The sequence below is a fragment of the Heliangelus exortis genome, chromosome 21, assembly GCF_036169615.1.
Source record: "Heliangelus exortis chromosome 21, bHelExo1.hap1, whole genome shotgun sequence".
In the NCBI taxonomy this organism is placed as follows: domain Eukaryota; kingdom Metazoa; phylum Chordata; class Aves; order Apodiformes; family Trochilidae; genus Heliangelus; species Heliangelus exortis.
In genome coordinates this window covers 3,628,584-3,649,509 of record NC_092442.1, presented here as the reverse complement: position 1 = coordinate 3,649,509, position 20,926 = coordinate 3,628,584, and the positions used below count along the sequence as shown (strand labels likewise).

General features: G+C 39.5%; 1 protein-coding gene across 3 annotated transcripts in view; it reads right to left on the bottom strand.

Annotated features, from left to right (window-relative positions):
- Positions 1-20,926, bottom strand: part of ZZEF1 (zinc finger ZZ-type and EF-hand domain containing 1) — a 58,847-nt gene that overhangs the window by 36,943 nt on the left and 978 nt on the right. For all 3 annotated transcript variants that reach the window (XM_071765160.1, XM_071765161.1, XM_071765162.1), the window contains exons 2-19: positions 16,787-16,931; positions 14,920-15,114; positions 13,847-14,018; positions 13,009-13,208; positions 11,752-11,962; positions 10,130-10,246; positions 9,704-9,882; positions 8,611-8,709; positions 7,446-7,537; positions 6,333-6,481; positions 5,397-5,508; positions 4,140-4,355; positions 3,170-3,270; positions 2,665-2,834; positions 1,784-1,917; positions 1,417-1,487; positions 859-973; positions 82-241 (exon numbers count right to left, since the gene is read on the bottom strand). In XM_071765160.1, coding sequence (XP_071621261.1) covers positions 82-241; positions 859-973; positions 1,417-1,487; positions 1,784-1,917; positions 2,665-2,834; positions 3,170-3,270; positions 4,140-4,355; positions 5,397-5,508; positions 6,333-6,481; positions 7,446-7,537; positions 8,611-8,709; positions 9,704-9,882; positions 10,130-10,246; positions 11,752-11,962; positions 13,009-13,208; positions 13,847-14,018; positions 14,920-15,114; positions 16,787-16,931 — 2,638 coding nt within the window. The remainder of the gene's footprint in view (positions 1-81; positions 242-858; positions 974-1,416; positions 1,488-1,783; positions 1,918-2,664; positions 2,835-3,169; positions 3,271-4,139; positions 4,356-5,396; positions 5,509-6,332; positions 6,482-7,445; positions 7,538-8,610; positions 8,710-9,703; positions 9,883-10,129; positions 10,247-11,751; positions 11,963-13,008; positions 13,209-13,846; positions 14,019-14,919; positions 15,115-16,786; positions 16,932-20,926) is intronic.

The window sequence follows — 20,926 nt, the reverse complement described above, 5'->3', positions numbered from 1 at the left end:
ATTTTTAAATAAATTTAAAAATCACATTTTTAAGCCCTGTATTGCACCATGCTTAATTCTGCATTCAACCCCAACACTTACAGTTTTTGAGTATTTCCACTGCAAGATCCTTGGTGGAATTTTCACTACCCTTAAGCTGCAGGTAGCACCATGAAAGGAGGCTACCCTGAACAGACCAGAACAAGGAAGACAAGACTGTGCCACTCTCTTGTTGTGCAACATCCAGCATCATCATTTCACACTGAAAAATAAAGAATATAAACAAAAGGACATCCTTCTCTGCTGCAGAATGACATAGGAAGTACTAAGAAAACTGTGATGGACATTATCATCCCACAGAAAAAGATTAAATGCAACTGAGAAGCAGAATATAACAGGATAAAGCAACTAATCCATTTTGGTTTGATAAATCACAATTTAAGTAGGAATAGCTACATAGGAGCCTCAGTATTCTCAGAACATTTTTTTTTTACATTTTTTGTGAATGCCCATTTTTTGTGAATGCCCATCCTGCATTTACACCTCCCTTAGTGGCACAACCTATTCTAACCTCTCAATCTGGGATGACTATTTCTGCTTCCTAGTGCTGCCAGGGTGCCATGAAGTCTTTTCAGTGCTGTGGAAAATTTCCTTGTCTTATACATGACTTATCAACTACTATGAAACATTAATGCTTACAAAAAAACATTTCATTTGGTTGCAAAGCCTAATCCTACAGATCTGAATAACCATAATTTTTTTTTATCCAGCAGGATAGGAAAGCTGATTAATTATCATCCATCTCAGGCATCCAGCTCATGTTTGAGTGCATACAAAAATCATGAGAAAGAGTAGGAAGAACAGTGCAAAGGCAGTTACCTCTCTTGCTGCCACCAGCAGAAGGGTTTCCATGACTGCCAGCACTTCATTTATACCAAAATTGGCAGAAACTCCTTTCTCTGGTAATAATAAGAGGCCACCTGGATCCTGATCACTGCAAAACAAACATCTTCTTACTAACCAACACCAAGCATTACAGTTCCTAAACACAAATTTAGTTATCCTTGAGACAAATGTGTGGAGATCCTATTGTATCATTACTATGAAAATTAAGAGTTTGGGTTCTGATGACTCTAAACTGATTAAATCAATACCAATAATCACCATGGATAAATAATCACTTAAAAAATTAGAAAACAGCCTAGGAGAAGCCTATGAGCAGTGAATTCAGCACCACCTGTAATTCTTGGACATCATCTTATATAGCTATTCAGTTAATAAGTTTCTTAAATAGTAATAACATCCTTTATAAAGCAAAGTCAGTTTATTATTTTTAGAGATTTATTTTCCATGGGAATTACATTTCTAAAATGGATTAAATATGAATTTATTAACAGATGTGGGGTACCAATTCTTCTCAATTTCAAGACCCCTTACCTGAAGTGGGTACACAAGGACCTGAAGGCAAGATGAACAGATTGCTTATGTTCTTGCTCAGTGATGTTTTTCTAGAAAAGGAAAAAGATTTATTTTTACACGTTCTGTTTCCCTCCTCTGTGAGAAAGAATTGTAATTTCTGCATTCTACTATTCATTTTTGGCAAGAAAGGCAGGGTTAGCTCCTCTTTCTTTGGATAAGCTGCAGAGAGAGAGAGGGGGAAGGGTAGAAAGAAGCAAAGAAAAAAAGGATTTTTACTTCAATGGGACACAGTACACATTATTTGACAACAAGAACTCAGATTTTTCCCCTTTTCTGCATAAAGAAAGCAGGTACTGAGCAATGAATTTCTCATTTAATGCTTTACCATCATGGTGAAGAGCTGGTGTCTCCTGGTTTGTCTGTCTGGGAAAAAGATTGCTGCTCCACTGAGTAAGGTGTTCTTAACTTCCTCTTTTAGCATTTTCATGGGCATGAAGCTACTGTCCCCCGTATCCACTACTGCTCATAAAAGAAAAAAAAAGCAAAATTAAAGTTCAAATTAATTAATTAATACTCCATCTAATGTGCTAGGCATGACTGCAGTAAACGTGTTCTCTTGCACAACTTCAGGCCCTTGTAATGCAAAAAATAAAGGGAAACTTTTTTAATCTTAGTACAAAAAAATTTCTAAGTTTATTTATCAAGAAAATTAATTCTAGGAGCTTCAGACTTGACAGCTATCAAAGCTAGTGAAGTTTTCAAGATATGACAGATTCTATACAAACTGGTTTATCTCTAGCTTGCTTTTCAGGCAATTAAAAAAAATCTACTTGAATAGAAAGGGTGCCATCCTATTTCCAATTAATTCATGTCATTCCCATTCTTTTCACTGACTCCAGACTCTTCCCTGTAGGCTCCTTGTAAGATTATTTCTATTGATATGAAATATTAGAAATAAATGCACTCCAGTAACACTGGAGTGACAAAATCACCTTCCCTGCTGCTTCAAGCAAGTAACACATCAAAAAAAAAGCTTTCTATTGCAGCTGTTTCCAGACCACAGAAAGGATATAAAACAATTTCATAGGGTCAAGTCCAGTTTCACTGTGATAGACTAAAAAGCACAGTCTGACCTCAAGAAGAAACAAAGGAACAGTAACTGACTTGGCCTCTAGGAATAAACATCTTTTCCCAACCTCTAACTATTGTAACACACTCATAAACCAAAGCAGACAAAAATGTATGTAAATTGTAAATGTAAATTACCTTCACACAAATGTCTATAAAGCTCTTGTGCAGCTTCAGTGTGACCAGATGTTTTGCTCTGAGAAGTTTCTTGAGGTTTAGCAGTTTTATTGTCTCCAGTAAGAACTGAGAAGCAGCTCTGGAGAAGCTGCAATAGCAATGTTTGAGCAAAGATACATTCCTCCCTTGGGCTGTAAAAAAGCATAAAACAAACAGAACAAAAACTAGAAAATAGAATCTTTTGGGTTCAAAAGAGCATGCTATGAAAGTTGCTACCTCAGACATATGAAAGACATTGAGTATAGAGCAAAAAAACCCCATAGCTACCAGCTAAATTAATCTACATCTAAAGTTTCTATATGCTATGATAGTTAAAGCCCCATATGGCAGCAGTAGGAAAATGTTATTTATGTAAATGATGTCGTTTAGGGAGAAGAAACTGCTCCAGCTAAAGCAAGCATACTTTATTTATATATATACACACACACAGATTAGTGCTGAACCACACAGGAAAGAAGTGACTTACTTTTGGTGAAGTTTATTATAAAAATTCCAGAACAGCTGCAAATCAAGGCCTGTGAAATCTAAAAATGACTTGTATTTTAATCCACTCTCCTTCTGCTGAACCTTAAAAAAGAAAATGCAGGATTGGAACATTAACTCTGTACAGGACACATTTCTCCAAAGTACATCCCTGAGCAGCCAGGTCTCCTATCAGTTTGCAGCTAACATGAATGCCAGTGGAAATTCTTTCATGGATATTTCAGTGTCTAAATGTGACAGACCCTGCTGAAAACTTCCCCTTCACAGAGCTACTAACAAGCTCTCTTTCTTCTCTTCTCAGATGTTTGTCCTCCACCACTGAAAGACCTCACAACCTCTACCTCTTGATCTAATTTGACTGAAATAATGGCCAAAGGTAGACTGCTTGTGGCTCAGAACTGAAGCTGAGAAAGCACAGGCTGGATGAACAAAACATGGTTTTGACACCTGTCCTCAGAAGCAGTGAGCACCATGCTGGCATTCACCAGCACACATCAGCTTCATACACCTCACACTAGATGTTTACAGAATTATTTCAGCTAAAAGGAGGACATGCTTTAATCTATGCAATTTTCTAGCTACCTCTCTAAATGATTTTCCCCATCCCTGCTTCAGAAATAGTTACATTATCTAAGAGACAGCAGAGCATCCTTTTGCTCAGTCTGCTTCATTCAGCATAGGAACATGGTGCTGGAAAATGGGGCTTAAGTCTCTTCTGGACCCAAAGTCAGCATAGTCCTAGTCAGTGTCAGTAAACATACACAGAATGCTATTTTTCAGCAACTTTTTTTTTCCTTCATAGCATGGTTTTGACAGTTATTAGTACCTAGCAGTTACTAGTACCTAGCAGCAAGATTTTCTTTACCCAGCCCCAATTCCACAGCCTTATTACTTTTAGCGTGGCAAATAAATGCTTTAAAAAAAAAAAACCCAACACTAAGGAGTAAAAATACCAGGTCCTGTGCCAGCTGCTGGATGAAATGAAGTGTCTTCAGGAGCAGAGTTGTGCCACAAACTGTCTCATCATCAGTTTTCCTGCACTGCAAGCAGTTCATACTGCTGCTGGGCTCATCCCTCATGGGTCGCAGGTAGCCAAGAACACTCAGGCCTTGGACCCCCAAGCGCTCGGCGCTCTCTTGTCTTGTACACAGGAACTTGATCATCAAGTACTAAAAGGATAAAAACAGCACAAGATTTGGTTTGAGAAGTTACTATAAATTTGGGTTTTTAAAAAAATATACGAGTGCACAAATCTAATGAGACTGTTGGGAGGGGAAGGGTGTGTATTGCATTCCCTGTCATTCACCCCCAGGAGTTTAAAACGCTGACGCTAAGCTTGGACTCTCTCATTTCCAAAAAAGTCAGGGTGATGGTTCTGTGACCTCTGCAAGCATCTGCAAAGTTAATTAATTCATCATCAGTCCCATTAATTCTGCATCCTCTGTTCCTTGGCTCTATAGTTACAGCGTTTTTCAGGTTAAAAAATTATTACCTGTGCTTAAAAGCAAGCAGAGGAGCAACACTGAAAACAAATTTTTGTGCACTCTGCCCACAGTGAGGTACAGAATGCAAAGCTGAGGGAACAGCAAGCTCTGCCAGGCAAATGTACTTGGTAACTCTGCACACTCAGGGACCAAGGGTCACCCAGACACCAGCAGAAGGTCTAAACAAGCAGGGACAGTTTTAGAAAAAGTCCCAGTTGACTTAGAACCGTGCCCTCACTTCTGCTGATCACCACAGTGTGAAAAAGGATTGGGGAACTATGCAACAGCTGACTCCAGAAAAGAGAGAAAGCCAGGGTGTGAAAAAGTCTCCTGCTTAAGCACTACAAAACTCATATGCTGTCACTCTTGAAACAGCAAAATCCAACAATCCTCAAGGAAATCAACCTGAGAGAACTGCTTAGCAATTGTCCCCTAAGACAAAGGCTGCAGAACATTGCTCTGAAAGAATAAATGCTGTATCTATGTAGAATATAATTTGTCTATATCTAATAATCATGTTATCCTTTTAAAAAATATTTCCTCATGATAGAACCAGCAGCCTGTGCATTATCACATAATTTTGCACTACATTCAATGCTGAAGCACCACTTCATAGATAGCCACAGCTATCCATGTGCATATACAGAAAAAAAGAAATAAACCCAGAGCACAGCTACCAGATCATCCTTTTACCTAGAAAGCCAGAGGATTTGCATGGTATCTTACTTGGGAAATCCTGCATTTCTGCATTCTGACATCAACTTCATCCCATTCTTCTTCCACTTCAAACCAGCCAATGGGATCATCATCTCCCAAATCATCAGATGAGCAACTGCTTCTAGATACAAAAGAACACAACAAACTTTGTAAAGAAATAGCTGGAAGAAACAGCAGAGCTGTTGATATCTCACAAAAATATTTTAACATTTTATGGCTGTAAAGATGAGACAGAGACAACAGCAAGTTATTTAGGAAAGGCTAATTAATATATGATCTTATAATTTTTTCTGTCATCAGTGATCTGCACTTCACGTAGAAGGTTTGTTATATCCCTTTTGAAACAGGTCTTTAAATCATAGAATTTTCAGGGTTGGAAGGGGCCTTTAAGCTCATCCAGTTCCAACCCCCCTGCCATGGGCAGGACACCTCCCACAGATCAGGTTGCTCAGAGCCCTCTCCAGCCTGGCCTTAAAAACTTCCAGGGTTGGGGCTTCCACCACCTCTCTGGGAACCTGTGCCAGGGTCTCACCACCCTCGTGGGGAAGAACTTCTTCCTTACATCTAACCTGAATCTACCTCTAATTTTAATCCATTCCCTCTAGTCCTATCACTCCCCATGATTCTAAAGAGTCCTTCCCCAGCTTTCTTGTAACCCCCTTAAGGTCCTGGAAGGCTCTCCTCAGAGTCTTCTCTTCTCCAGACTGAACAGCCCCAACTCAAAAAATCCAAAACAACCCAAATCGAGGAGCTGAAGACAACAGCTATTTACATATTTCTTCAAACACATCAAATTGAGGTTCAATCAAATCAAACAAGTAGCCATTAAATCATGCATAATTTTTAAGTCATTCAGAACAATCCTCACTAGTTCAAGTAGTGCTGCAAGAAGATCTAATATGCCATTTTTTTTCCATACACTCATTACAGAAAGCCCCCCTGTACCTGTTTTTTAAAAACTGTTTGAATTCCCTCAGCTTCCACCTGTCATAGCTTTCAAATCTTTTGAAATGTTCTTCTGCATGGAACTTTGCTGAAGCACTGTTATAGGCAAACACCAGCCCACACTGGGCCCCTATGGCACCTCTTCGGACCTGGAGAAGGAAAAACCACAGAAAGGTATTAAAAATATGACAGTAAAAGCTGTTGCTTTCACATGAAAAAGTTCTGGGAAGTAAATATCTCTGGAATGGCACTTTTTACCCAAAGAGAAATTCAACACTTTGAGAGAAGTGTTCTAGAAACCTTTGTAACCCACTGAACCTTCAGTTAATATTTACTACATTTATCACCCAGCCAGCACCCTCACATTAGCTAAAGTGCCACAAAAATAATTCTCATTTACATTGTACACTGCTACTTTAATTTAAAAACTAAACAGGAATTCTGTATCTCTGTACCACTACACCACAAAACAGCTTAGCTGTCTCACCAGCTCCAGTTAGAATCTACTTGTCAGAAATCCATCCATGTTCAACTCTCACTGACACTGAAATATCCTTATTCCAGGAACTAAACTACTGCTTTGCCTTAAATAAATAAATTCAGCTGCAGAAATCTCACTGAAGTTTTGTCCCAGCCATGAGATTCAATCACAAAATCTTGCTTCCAAACCAGATAAAAATCACTCCAGGTGCTCAAATTACACTGAAGACCATCAAAAGAATGTGAAAGCCCCTAAATTTAATCTGAACTCAAATGATGGTATTTATCTTGAAACCTGCCATGCAGAGAGTCAAAACATTGCTTTAAATATAAGATCTTAGAAATAAATCCATACTCCTTAGAGATAATCCATAAGCCTAATAGTCATTGGCTTGAGCATATTGCAAGATATAGACAAAAGCAATATAAAATAAATGTCTTTACTAGATGCTTGGAATATATGAAATAATTTAAGATCTCCTCTTTCCTTAAGTTCCCTTAGGGTTTTACTTTGGTGCAAGTCTCAGGGATGATGAATTTTGTTTCAGTTCCTACAAAAAATATTCTAACTCAACTCTGCCACTAGGGAAAAAAGCAAGCCTTGGACTGCAAAAGCACAGAGGAACCACACACCTTTATTCGGATTTGTGTCACTTGAAATGCAGATTCAGTTCCAGTAGAAAGAATAATACTTGCTCTGGTTTTCCCAGTTTCTGTCAGAAAACCTAAATCAGCAGAAAGAATAGAATGAGGTTGGCAGGACTGCTGGTGCAAGGTGTCTGAAGGAGAATACTAAGATTGGGGACTAAAAAGGGGTAAATAAAAATATGTTTTTTCTAGTGAAATGCTCAGGAGGAAATGTTTCCAGACAAAGGAGCAAAGACAAACAAAATGAACCTGTGATATTAGTATTCATCCCCACAGAGCAGGCACTGCTCCCCCCAGCCAATGTCTCTCTTGGGGCTGCAGCCTCTGCAGCTGTTTCAGGAGTGTTTGCCTCTCAGATGTTATTAGTAACCCCAAACATAACTCTGCCAATATAATTCACTGTTCCCCAATCTGTGAACCATAAAACAGCAGAGGACAGCCCATAAAATAACTGAAGAATAAAACCAAACACTGCCCAGAAGCAAACAAAAGGGAAAAGAAGCATTTAGAATGTGCATGGCTTTCTGTCACAATAGCACTCATTTAGCAGGAGCACTGCACAAGACCATACATGATTAAAAAAAAAAATAAAATTAAGTGGCACTTCACTTAAAAAGAAGGTCCAGAAACACAAACATCTCTCTTTGGGTTGTGTTCAGTACATAAAACCACTGCATTAACAAAGACAACCTTTAAAGGGGAAAGAATAGTTACATGCAGTCAGTGAAAATTTCAATGATTTCTACCATATCTCTCTATCAATATTTGGGAAACTAACAGCTGAGTGATTCATGTCTCCAACCCACAAAATGTGCTCTAAGTCAGCAATGAGTTGTCACAAAGAATATAAATAACTCTCCCCCAAATCCTATTTTTTGTTTGTTTTGTTTAGACAGCAAACTGGCTTCTGAGAAATCCACCTTGCTGTAAAACTGAATTTATATTTTGTTTTGGTGGTGGTCTGGGGTTCTTCTTGGGGTTTTTTGCTTTTTTTTTTTTTTTTTTTTTTTTTTTTTATTATGTCATCCATATCATAAAACTATCAAGTAACACCAACTATATATAAATATATACATGCAACAGCACCACAGCCTTGATAAAAGCTTTTGTGTCTGGTCAAATATTCTGGATTTTAAGTCTGGGCTCTTACCATCCCCCGTCCATGGCTCTACAAGGAGGTTTTCAGGCCCTGATTTATCTTCTTTTCCCTTCACATCACATGCCTGCAAAGTTAGTCTCAGTGGTTTTCCTAAGTAAAAAAATCAACAGATGCATCAAATTCATAGAACAGAAAGCCCACTTTCCAGCTTTAAGCTCTTCACACACAAAACAAATAAATAAAATTACAATGCTATGAGCTTTTTACCCCTGTCAGACAAAAAAGAGCAAGAAACTGCAAGTGATATGGTAATTTAACATAGTCAAAGTTCTAGATATATGGGCAGGACAAGGAAAATCAAGACAACCCATGTTCTCTCAACTGCTTGCACATTTTGGAATTCACAGTATATGAAATACTGCTTGTCTTGCAAAAAAAAACAGCAGCTACTCTGGGGAAAATGAAACAGTTTTCAAAACCTTTGAAAGCAAATCCTGATACAATAATTTAAAATTAATTAATTTGCTCTTTGGCACAAGCCAAGTCCTGACAAAATAGAGTAGGAGACAAAAATTCTTCATGAGAGGTAATCTCAGACACTTGAGAAAATGCAGATTTATCAAACAAGTACAGTTGACCCTGTGTTACACCTTATGCCCAGCTCTGCACTTATGACATGCTCAGATTAATTTATAAAAAGTGAAATTAAAGACTGCAAATAGATGCTAATGACATTACATTTAAAACACATCTTAAACTTGTGTACTTGCATCTCTCTGCAAGAGAGACCACTTATTGAAGCTAAACATACAGAAAAGCATGTTACTGAAAGAATAAAAGTATCTGACAGCATTTGGCTTTTACACAACCAAACACTGTCACCATCTTGATACAGGAGCCATTTTCTACAACCTTCCTGTTTTTTCTCTAACCAATGCTACCTGGTTCAGTCCTTGGAGCAGAGGAAGCTGATGTAACCACCAACCTTCAGGGCAGTTTTAGCTTCTCGGTATCTTCTTGGTAAGAGCTGTTAACTCAGAAGCCTTTTACATTTTTAAACCTCAGCAGAACAAGTAAAACAACTCCAAGCTGCCTATTGGTCTTAAGGACAGACAAGTGAAGGATCCAGCAATTATTCATTTACCATATTTATAGAGCAGGTTCTGCCTAACTGTTGCCATGGAAGCAATAAGCGATGAAGCCTTGTATGGAGTGTCCAGATGATCAGTGATTGTACAAAGGGAACTCAGCACTTTAGCAACACTGCCCCTGGCTAAGGCAAAGGCCAAGAGGGTAAGTTCAACTTCTGGAGTAGTACAACAACTGGGAAGGGAAAAAAAAACAACAACACAACAGCATGAAAAGAAAACTCACAACACTTGGTTTTTAAAGAAGACAAATAATGCTCACGTGGAAAAAAAAAAAATAAAAAAAATCTATGGTGCCCATTTCTTTATGTAAACTTGTTCAAGATGCTACAAAAAGAACTGGTGAGTAAAAAATGAGATGCATCTGCTAGACAAATACTTCTAAACCATTTTCTGCTACATCAAAATACATCAAATCTCACCTTGTTATTCTTATAAGAAAGCTATCGACTTCTTCCAAAACATTTGGAGATAAGAAGCTTGAGAAATCAGTAGAGCCCGGTGTCAGGGAGAGAGGGGGCATGTGTTGCAGTGCTTTCCTAGGAAAAGGACAGAATATCTCAGAAAGCAGACAGAAAACAGCCTTCTAAAATTAATTAGACTTTTGAATCTTGATGCTTTTTAAGAGTAAAAAAAAAAAAAAGTAAAGAGTAAAAAAAAAAAGAGTAGGTCTCTACAAATAGATTCTGAATGCTAAAAAATCAAATTACACAGAGATTCTGCTCATAAGGGAAAGACAGTATTGCATTCTAGGTGGGGAAAGTTCAACAACTTCTATGTAACCTTGAAGCTCAGCCTCATGATCTCAGAGCTAATGAGACAAATTAATCAAGGCATTTTGAGTTAAATCTGTAGCAGCATCAGCAACAATGTAGAGTACAAGTTCTGCTTCATTTTAAATAGTTCTAGAATTCCATGAGAGCCCATTAATAAAGGGAAAATGGCTTTAAATTTTTTCAGAACAATTACAGACACTGAGAGAAACTTGTTGAGAATTTCTGTTTGATTTCCTAAGACAGTGTAATAATCCCTGAAAACAGGAATTCTTAAGCAGGTCCATCAAAGCCATTCTACCCCATACTAAAGACTGGGTTTCCACTTTGTAATTCCCAATACTGAATTTGTAACTCCTGAATGGATATTTTAGTCAAGACCTCTCCTTCATAACTTATTTTTTAGCCTTTACTAGCTCAGGATCCATGCTCTAACAAATAACTAAGTTATAGCAAGGCTGAAGGCTCTCAGTTCAAGTAAAGAGCTTGGAACTATGAACCTTCCTCAGACATATGCGTGCATAAAGTTATCTAAACTTTAAAGGTTTCCCAGATAACACAAATTAAGGGTAGGATTAATGGACTTTAGCCTGCAGCATTTATTAACCTCACGACAGCAGAGCTCTTATGTGGTAGGATCATGCTAATGACACCCTATAAAAGCTGACATGGGTGTGGAGAGATTTTATTAGGATTCCAATCCTTCAAGTCACGGAGCTGAAGTGTTTGGCAGCCAAAGAAGGAAATGTTACCCAGAAAACAGCCAATCACCACAAACATCTGCCCAGAGACACTGCATGTGCCTCACTGTATCATCACACAATGCATGACAAGGCACTGCACAAGCCAAAACTTGCTGGATATGAAGCTAAATGAAACTCCAGTCCTAAGTGGAAGGTGGCCAATACTTATAATCAATAAAATAAGACTAGAAAATTAATTAAGTTTAGGCTTCTCTAAATTATTGCAAGTCAAGCAGTAAATTCGGGGGGAAAAAAATATATTTTTGAGTGTGTTTTAAGTCACAACTTAACAAACAGATCATATGCAACTGGAATTATAGAAGAATTATACTTGTTCCAGTATGTGCTCATGGAGAAAAGTGAAATACCAATATTTAAGCAGTGTGATAGCTAAGAAGACATTCTAGAGTCTTAATGGAGGGAGTGGAAACCAGTTACACGAGGTGGGTGAGTTTACTAAAGCTGGAAGTATTTTAAAAATAAATAAATAAACAGGCAAATCACCTGCATTGGAAGTTTGGTACTTACTGAGTATTTTGTAAAATAGTGTGAACAAATGCTGGATTTGTTTCCATGGAAGCTGTCACCAGAGAGGTCAGCAGGGACCAGTACCAGATAGCAGAGGCATCACAGACAGAGACCCCCACTTTTTTAACTCTTTTATAACCCACAGCCTTGAGCCCATGGATTCTTGTGTCACATCCATCACTAAGGCAACGCTTGATGTTTATCTGTACATCTGTCAAAAGAGAAAATAGATTTTTTTTGCTTGTTTCCCCCCATTTCTACTGCTGGATCAGATCTAGAAAATTCAGATATACAAAGCAATAAATACTGTGAAACCTCTTCTAAAAAATAGCAGCAGATATGGAACAGCACTCCCACACTGAGGCAACTACACACATGTTTCTTAACTGTGCACCCTACAATGTGGAAAATTTAGCCTTTCAGTGGCCTATGTGTTCCATTGCATTCTGTACAGCTACAAATTAGGAAAAAAAAATAGATTAGGAAAAAATTACAGATTATTTCACCAGTGCCTTTTTACCTACATATATAGGAAGTATCTTGGGAGTGGCAGTAGAAAAGATAGGGAATAAGAAAATTTTCCTAAAGGTTCTCAGCTAACATTGTCCTAGTTACTTCTGAGGAAAACCATCCTTGCTCCCTGCTCCTGTGGAAGTCCAGTCTGGTGAAAAGCATTCTTTGAACCAAAGGGACAAGATTTCTGAAGCTGCTGAAACCATCTTAGGAAGGAGCAGTTCTCCTCCAACTGATTCCAATATAGCACCAACAGATTTACCAGACTTAAAAATAACACTAATTAAAAATCCTTCACAGAAAGCCTGAAATCATCTGACCAACTTAAGAGTAGAGACTACAGAAAAAGCAGGTTGCTCAGAAGCAGGTTTTTTGCTGGATGCTATTATCCAACAAATGCTTTCACTCTGCAAACAGAGATATTTTAAAATTACCCAATGCCTTTAAACAGAGGCTACAACTGCATCTTTAGTCACTTTAACTCTTCAACCCTTAGTTGAAGGAAAAAAAAGGAGGAAAAAAACCCCAGAAGACTCCCTTGCAGGCTAGAAATTAAACTAATTGAAAACAAATTTCTCTGACCCAAGGACGAAGTCAAAGAAAACAAATTTCTCTGACCCAAGGACGAAGTCAAAAGTTGCTGTTCTACTGACTGATGTTTCAACACATCCCTCTCTGACCTAGGCAACTTTTCACCTCCAGAAAAGCAACAACAGAAGATACCAAGGGGATCTGTGGACTCACACATCTGACTAATGTTAGCGTTTTCCAACAGTGTTACGTAGCCAGTGATATTGCTTGGAATGTGAACATCTCGGACCTCCTGAAGACTGCTGGCATTCCTTCCCACTGCCACTGTCACTTGCTGTGGCATGTAACTCTGGTCACTGGCTGCCACTGCAATGGACAGATGTCTCAAAACAACATCTGGCTTCATCTTTAAACTGCAAAGCAAAGAAAATGAAATGAGAGATTGCGACGAGATGGTAACTCAAGCACTTGTGACAAAGCTTCAATCAGTTTTTGCTCTTACAAAAAATAAACAAGCCCACTGTCATTATGCTTATCAGGCATTTGGAGCCCTGTACCATGGTGGACAAGTTAGTAAACTTCTAAATGACTTAAAAGATGGTAGTGAGACTGTGGAATTTTCTATTGTTCAGCTTTTCAACTGAGAATTCATCCCTCAGGAACAAAAACGTACTGTCAATAATGACCAAAATGAGGGATTTTTTTTAAAGTATATATTCTTAGATCTACTACTGAAGAAACACCAGACATTTCATGGAGCAATAACTTTTTAGACAGTGGTGAAGTGCTTCTATTCAAGTACTAACCACTGCACCTGTAACAGAGTTTGGGGGAAGCTGAGCTGCAAAACAAGGGTATGTGTCAGCATGGAAGACACAGATTTTACAGGTGAAGACTTTAACTTGGTGCCTCGGTTTAACACTTAACACTCTTTGATTCTGTGACCTGTCACTCATTCAGTCACATTTTTTTTTAAATACACCCCCCTGGCTGTCATTGGACCCAGGACCAACTACTCCAGAGCTCAGCTGCACGTGGCTGAGTCCCTCACCGTATCCAGTGGGAGCGAGCGCTCCCATCTGACTGCCAGAAGGATGTTGTTTCTCCATTGGTCATCTTGTCAATATCTGCAGAATTGGATGAGGTTTCTATGTGAGTGTAGCACTTTGTGACAGACTTCAGCTTGTCCAGTTCCTGATTACCATTCAAGTCACTGGGGTATTCTGCAAAGAAAAGAAATCGCTCGTAACCTTTTCTTCTTTTGCCTGATTTTGAAAATTGTTCTACCTTTGTAACAATTATCTGGTATAAATTAACTTGTTGGCACAGAAGACAGCTCCTGAATTAATGTTTCTGACAGAACCTGGAAGACAGCAAATTCCTGAAATTAAATTTCAGTTCATCTAAAATGATGAACTCACAATAATCTCAAACTACCACTTGTAGTGTGAAAACACCTCCTCTGCCTGGAGTTCAATAGTCTTTATCTCCTCCTTTCATTACTGCCTTCATCAATGCTTTATTATTAATATGCCAAAGTGCAAACAGACAAGAGGAAAAAGTAAAATATCATGGAGGGAACCTCAACTCAGCTATTCTAGGGAAGGGACAAAGCAGATTGTATCCCCAGGTAACTTGATCTCTTTCAATAAAGGTGCAGAGATCTGAAAATATCAGGTCAAGCAGTGAAGAAAAGGAGTCCACTCTCTAGGGAGAGAACCAGGACATTCCCATCTGAAACACAAGAACAGATTCACTGCCTCTGCCCAGAAACAGTAAGACTGTTGATTAGTTAAACAGCTAATTGTTATTAGCTTCAGAAAACATTCACCTCCACATGGACACTAAGTCTGCAGTAACTAGTAGAGATATTTGAGTGAACAGAAAATATAATAATCATCATTCTGAAGCAGGAGGAATATGAAAAGCATCCATGAAAAGCATGATTGCTAGGTAGCTAGGAAGTCAACTTATGTGCCTCAGAAAAAAATTTAAAAAATCCAAAAAACCCAGGAACACTGCAAGAAATTGAAATCTGTTCAAGATTAAACCGAAAAGGAAGCTTTCTATTTTGTCTTCACGTTATTGTTATGCCACCATCTTGAAGAAAAAACTATCCCATACCTTTCTCTTTCAGGAGGAGTCTATCCAGAGAGTCCTTCAGCACAGAGGAGCGCATGGTGCAGATGTTGTTGAAGTACTCCAGCACGGGGTAGGGGATGGCGGTGCTGGAGATGCGGTTGCGGTGCAAGAACCTCAGAATCATTGAAGCGTGGACACCCAGCCTCTCCTTTGACTCAGAAAAGATGTCAATAAAACCTAGAAAGAGACATCGTTTCTGCTTTAGTTGCAACATCTGACTTAAATTAGAGCCTTGGCTGCATCAAGAGAAGCGTGGTCAGCAGGCTGAGGGAGGGGATTCTCCCCCTCTGCTCTGCTCTGCTCTCCTGAGGCCCCACCTGGGGCACTGTGTCCAGTCCTGCAGCCCCACCTGGGGCTCTGTGTCCAGTCCTGCAGCCCCTGTCACAAGAAAGCCATGGATGTGCTGGGAAGTGTCCAGGGAAGGGCCATGGGGATGCTCAGAGGGCTGGAGCACCTCTGCTATGGAGACAGACTGAGAGAGTTGGGGTTGTTCAGTCTGGAGAGGAGAAGGCTCTGAGCAGACCTTATTGTGGCCTTCCAGTGTCTGAAGGGGCTACAGGAAAGCTGGGGAGGGACTCTTTAGGATGTTTTTAGGACATGGGGGAATGGATTCAAGATTTAGATTGGATGTCAGGAAGAAGTTCTTCTCCATGAGGGTGGTGAGACCCTGGCACAGGTTCCCAGAGAGGTGGGGGAAGCCCCAACCCTGGAAGTTTTTAAGGCCAGGCTGGAGAGGGCTCTGAGCAACCTGATCTGTGGGAGGTGTCCTGCCCATGGCAGGGGGGTTGGAACTGGATGAGCTTAAAGGCCCCTTCCAACCCTGAAAATTCTATGATTTCATGACTTGAAAGAGTCATCACATTCCCCCCTCTGTACCTTACTACCAGGTAAATCCTAGTTAAGCACAGGAGCCAACACTGAACCTACATTCCACCAGGTGAAGTAGCTCAAGTTTACAGCACCTATAGGAGGATTCCAAGAGGTGCAGACAAATATTTTTGTCACTTACTTGAAAAGCCCCAAGAGATTCAAAACAATTACCAAAAAGCCTTAGCTCTTATTTTGCCTTTCCAAGAGTTTCCAAACCCTAACATTTAATATCTTAGGGGACAGAGAAGCTACTTGGCTGATGTACTCACATCACTCACCTCAAGCTACCCTAACACCTCTCTTTGGCATTTTGGCTCCTGAACAGGGGTTCCCTGAACCACAGTGCATTTAGATGCATGGAATGGTACCCCAAAAGTACTCCCCTCAGGCTTGTCTATTCACCAGTCCTGACACTTCTTGTCAGTCCCCTAAGGCAAATCCCCTTTAGTACTTAGCATCAAAAGCTTGGAAGGGAACTCAGTAACTGATACTTCTCACAGAAATCAAATGCTGGAAACTGACACGTTCCAGACTGCAAGTTACAAAATGTGAATTATGTTTGAGCAGGGTTTCAACAGCTAAATAGCAATATAATAATACAGTATGTGACTCATCACTTGAAACAGACTCCATGGAGGATTTATTCCTCCAGTCACCAAGTACAAGGCTGCACTGGTCAGGCACTCCCCAGAATTTTGCAAGGAATCATTTTCTGTCTGTGAGGAAACCAAAGGAGGATAAGAAGTTACACAGAAAGGAAAATATTGGTTATTTCTGTAAGTTAATGCATTTAATTGTTTGAAATTTTTAATTCACAGCAACTTGACTTGTCTGATACTTGGGAACTGAGAATTACTTGGACAATGGTTTTCAGAGGATTAGGACAAACAGCACTATTAAAGCAATTTATTGAAGCAGCACCCCTTTTATATAGGGCAGGATAAAGGAAACCATTTGTTCTGTCACTCTGTTCTCATACCTGGAACTAATGAACAAGCTTGCAGTTGCCTGATTACATGGCTAAGCTCCCCTTGAAGATTAGCTCCACTGCAGTTCTTGAGAGCCTCCAACATATTCTCCACATCTACAGTGCCATCTCCCTCAGCATCAAATTGTGCAAAGGCCTGAAAAGGAGTAAAAAAAAGAAAATTTAATTCAGTATATTTACTTGAAGCAGAAATTCAAAGTATTCCAGAGAAACCGTAGCAGTCACCATGAAACAAAAATCAAAAGAATATCAAAAATATTGAATTCATGACAACAGCAAACAGCTTGGCTGGAAATCTGCAGCCTGTAGCAAGTTTTAAGGTCTTTGCCTTGCCCTCCTATAAAAATCAAGTGTAGTTATGCTTAGGTGGAGGCAGCACATCATCTCTGCCAGTGAATCAGCAGTATCCATCCCCTGACAGCTGGGACATGAAGAAAGTGCTCAAAACAGAACACTGAAAACCACTGGCACTGAAGGGTGAGTTAGCTCCAAAAAAAAAAAAAAAAAAAAGCCACCCACTACTTGCTGCTGCTGCATCCAGCTACCACTGCAGCCACTCAAATTCTATCAGGTTTTTAATATTTTCTTTAGTTAAGAAAGTGTCCTTAGAAGCAGAATTGGTTTTAAATGTGTGTTTTCTTCTATATTCTGTCCTCCCACACAAAATACCTCTTTAAAGTTTGTCAAAGCAGATGTGAAAACAATGGAGTTAGAAAAGATTTTTTTTACTTATTAAAGGAAGACATCATCAGCTTTAGTAACTTTGACCTTAATATAAATTTTTCTATTAAAAAGCTGTCTTAAGCATGTACACAAGTACTCACACAGCTAGGCACTTCACATCTTTGTACTAGCAGAAGTACAAGATATTTTTGTTCAGCTAAGCCTATAAAACAGAACCAAGCTCATTTTTTTTTTAATTAGCCACTTCTGAGAACTCATTATTCCATTCCACACTACCATTAAAAAAAACCTACCTATATTTTTACAATCATACTTAATTTTGAAACAAACCTGTTTAATTGCTAAAAAAAACCTGAAGGTGTGCCAAAAGAAATGCAGTATTTCAGGAACACCCTCTTTTTTTTCTTTTTTCTTTCTTTTTTTTTTTTTTTATTATAAATTTGCAATGCACTTACAAAAGAGATTTCTTTACAAGCAAGCCTTTGGTGTTCCAGCCCTGAACTTGGTATTTCAAGTTCAGCTACATAGCCAAGCAAATCTGGCCTCTAAGAACCAACCAGCTCACAAGTGTCTGACAAGAGTCACAAAACCCCTGCTGTGCAAGAAGCTTCCACCTCTGGGTTTGCTACCTGGTTATCAGTCTTGATGTACCATTAAAAGCAGTGTCCTAGAGAGAAATAATCCAAAACGATTAGATGGAAATAACCTGCCAATTAACCATGACATAATTACACCACTTAAATGAGAGCAAAGTTCTCAGAAGACCACAGAGTCAAAATGCAGGATTTTAGCTGCACACTTCTGCAGCACAGAGCTGAATTTTTGCTCAGCAGTTTTATAAATTCTTGTTAAAACACAGAGCTGTGCCCATGCTGACCATGAGCACAATTCCAAAAGAATCATTCTTGGTACCAAAGAGGAGCAGTTCTGGGCATCCAATTGGTACCAGAGCCAGGGCAGGTGCTGGGCATCAGGTAAATACAGAAGCAAAAACCTCAGAGCTTTGCTTCAGGACAAGACAAAGGAAATTAATTTTATCAGAGATAAGTTAGTTGCCAAAACAAATCATCACATTCTTGCCACTATTTGACTTTTTCTCCTCATATTTAAGTGAAACTGGTCAATTACTAACATATGAACTGAACAAGTGGGCAAGTTTTGTGATGTTACCAGTGAAAAGAAAACACACATCAGGTGACAAGGCTGGATTTGCTACTTTAAACCAATTTCTTATACTTTAATGTAAGGAGAGCTCATCAAATATATGCTTCTCTTTGCACCTTCATGCAGTATTCTGTTATTTTATTTTTAAACTGTGATTTCAGCAAACTGCACCAACCCTAGAATTTTAAAACTGCTTTTAGAATGTTCAGTAAAATTTCAACTCTTTCTTGACACAAAACACACACAATTTCTGCTGCTCAAAGAAGCTGCCCTGTGCAACAGGGGTTTCAGCAAAAACAAATAAAAGCAAACTCATTATGCACAAGTGTTCTTAGAGCTTTTGAGTTGTGATACAAATGCAGCAGCAGCTTTACAACCCAGCTGCATTCTGCTCCTGAAGAAAAGCATGGAGTCCAGATACTTCCTACCCAATTCAACCCTGAACATGACAAAACAACAACAAAAAAAACATCTTTCCTGGGAAATGATGGCCAGGGCAATGGCAATGAAACACAGGACATGGGAAGAACAGCTCCTCATTTCACAGGCTGCTCAGGATACCTGAAGTGTGACTTAAAACTCTCTATTTCATCCTTGCTTCTCAGCAGAGCTGCAGCATTAATGTTTCAAGTTAAGTTGGATTTGTCACATGGCAGCTGCTGAAGCACTAATGAATAAAAAAGGAGTCAGGGGTTCAGTTCATCCAGAAAATAGATTTTGCATTTAAGCAAAGGTTTGGTTTGCTCCTGAGGCATTCAAAGTGTGTGCTTCACAAGCCCCAAACTGACAGCAGAGAAACTTAATGGGCAGATCAAAACTCTGTATATGCCAGACAGGATTCTGTAGACATTAGAAAGTGAAACTTATTGACCCAGCACCCACAAATTAACTTCTCATCAGTGTAAAATACATTCTGGAAATCTATAACACTACAGCCCATGGCTATTATTTCAGTTATAGACATAAGCAAAGCTTTCCAGACAACTCCCTGCATCTCAGCTTTGCAGGACATACTAGATGTGACCACATTACCCACTGCAGGACAAATCCTTTGGAAGGTTTTTTCTCCACTCTTAGCAGGAAAAAAAAACAAAACCACAACCAAACAACCAAACCAGCCCTATTATTCATGTAGAGGAGGATGTGCAACACTGACAACCCTCCAACTATTTCTGCAGCCTGCAAAGCTCAGTTGTATTGCTAGGAAGAACCCTGATGTACTAATGCCACTCCTACTGTCAAGCAAAATGAAGAAGTGTTCTTTATTGGCTCCTGTAAAGGAGCTGGAGCAGTAGTTGAGCAAGCTACTTAAACCAGTCTGGTATAAATATGCCCCTGTGTAAAACAAAATCAATCTCCTCCCAGTTTCCAATAGCCTGTTAATATGTCAGCACTGATTTCAAGGAGTCTTGTGTGTGATTTAACAGCTTACCAAGTCATGCTGCTACTCAGGAGCAACACAAAGGCAAAAGGAAGCCACTGGTGAGGCTGGGGAACTGCACACAGTAAGAAATTCAGACATAACCACTTTCTCAACTGAGTGCAAAATTCCCAGCAGGGTATTGCACTGCACTCTAAATGCCAGCTGAGAGTAAAGCTACAGCCTAAGTGCTGCAGATGTTAAGCTCCCCATATCCCTTCTCACAGCAGAGAGGAAACTGCAGTCTGCTGTGCCATTAAAACCTCACCTTTTGCCTTTTGCCTGTGGAGGGGGAGCTTTGTTACACTACTTTCTTACAAGTTTTCTAAAACCTCTTACTTTTCAATAAGCAATGGGAGAGCAGTGACACCTCTGAGCATTTCACTGCTGACTGGGAAAAGGAAAGATAAAACTGAGCCTGGTAAGCAGCAGCTTACTGACACCATTACAAAGTAGCTCAGAGGAACGACTCCTACAGAATTTCCTGCCTGTGCTACCACCAGCTGTGGCTACACCAGAAAGATTGTTGTAAATCACCACTTTATTCACAAGTGGACACCGAGCTCCAATTGCTGAAAACAATCACAAATTTAGGGGGAAAAAAAAAGAAAAAAAAAAAGGTTTCTAGAAGCTGACAGCCTTGCAGCAGCAGCAAACACTTTTTTAACCTGGCTGCAGAACCATCTGGGCTCTGCCTGTCCCCAAGATGGGCTGAGACACGTGGGTGTGTGTGTTGGGGGGTGGGGGTAGGGGTGTGCGTGGGGGGTGTTGTGTGTGTTGTGTGTGCCTGTCGGTGTCTGCTGTGTGTTGTGTGTCTGTGTGAACGTGTCTGTGTGTGTGTGTGACTGTTGTGTCTGTTGTGA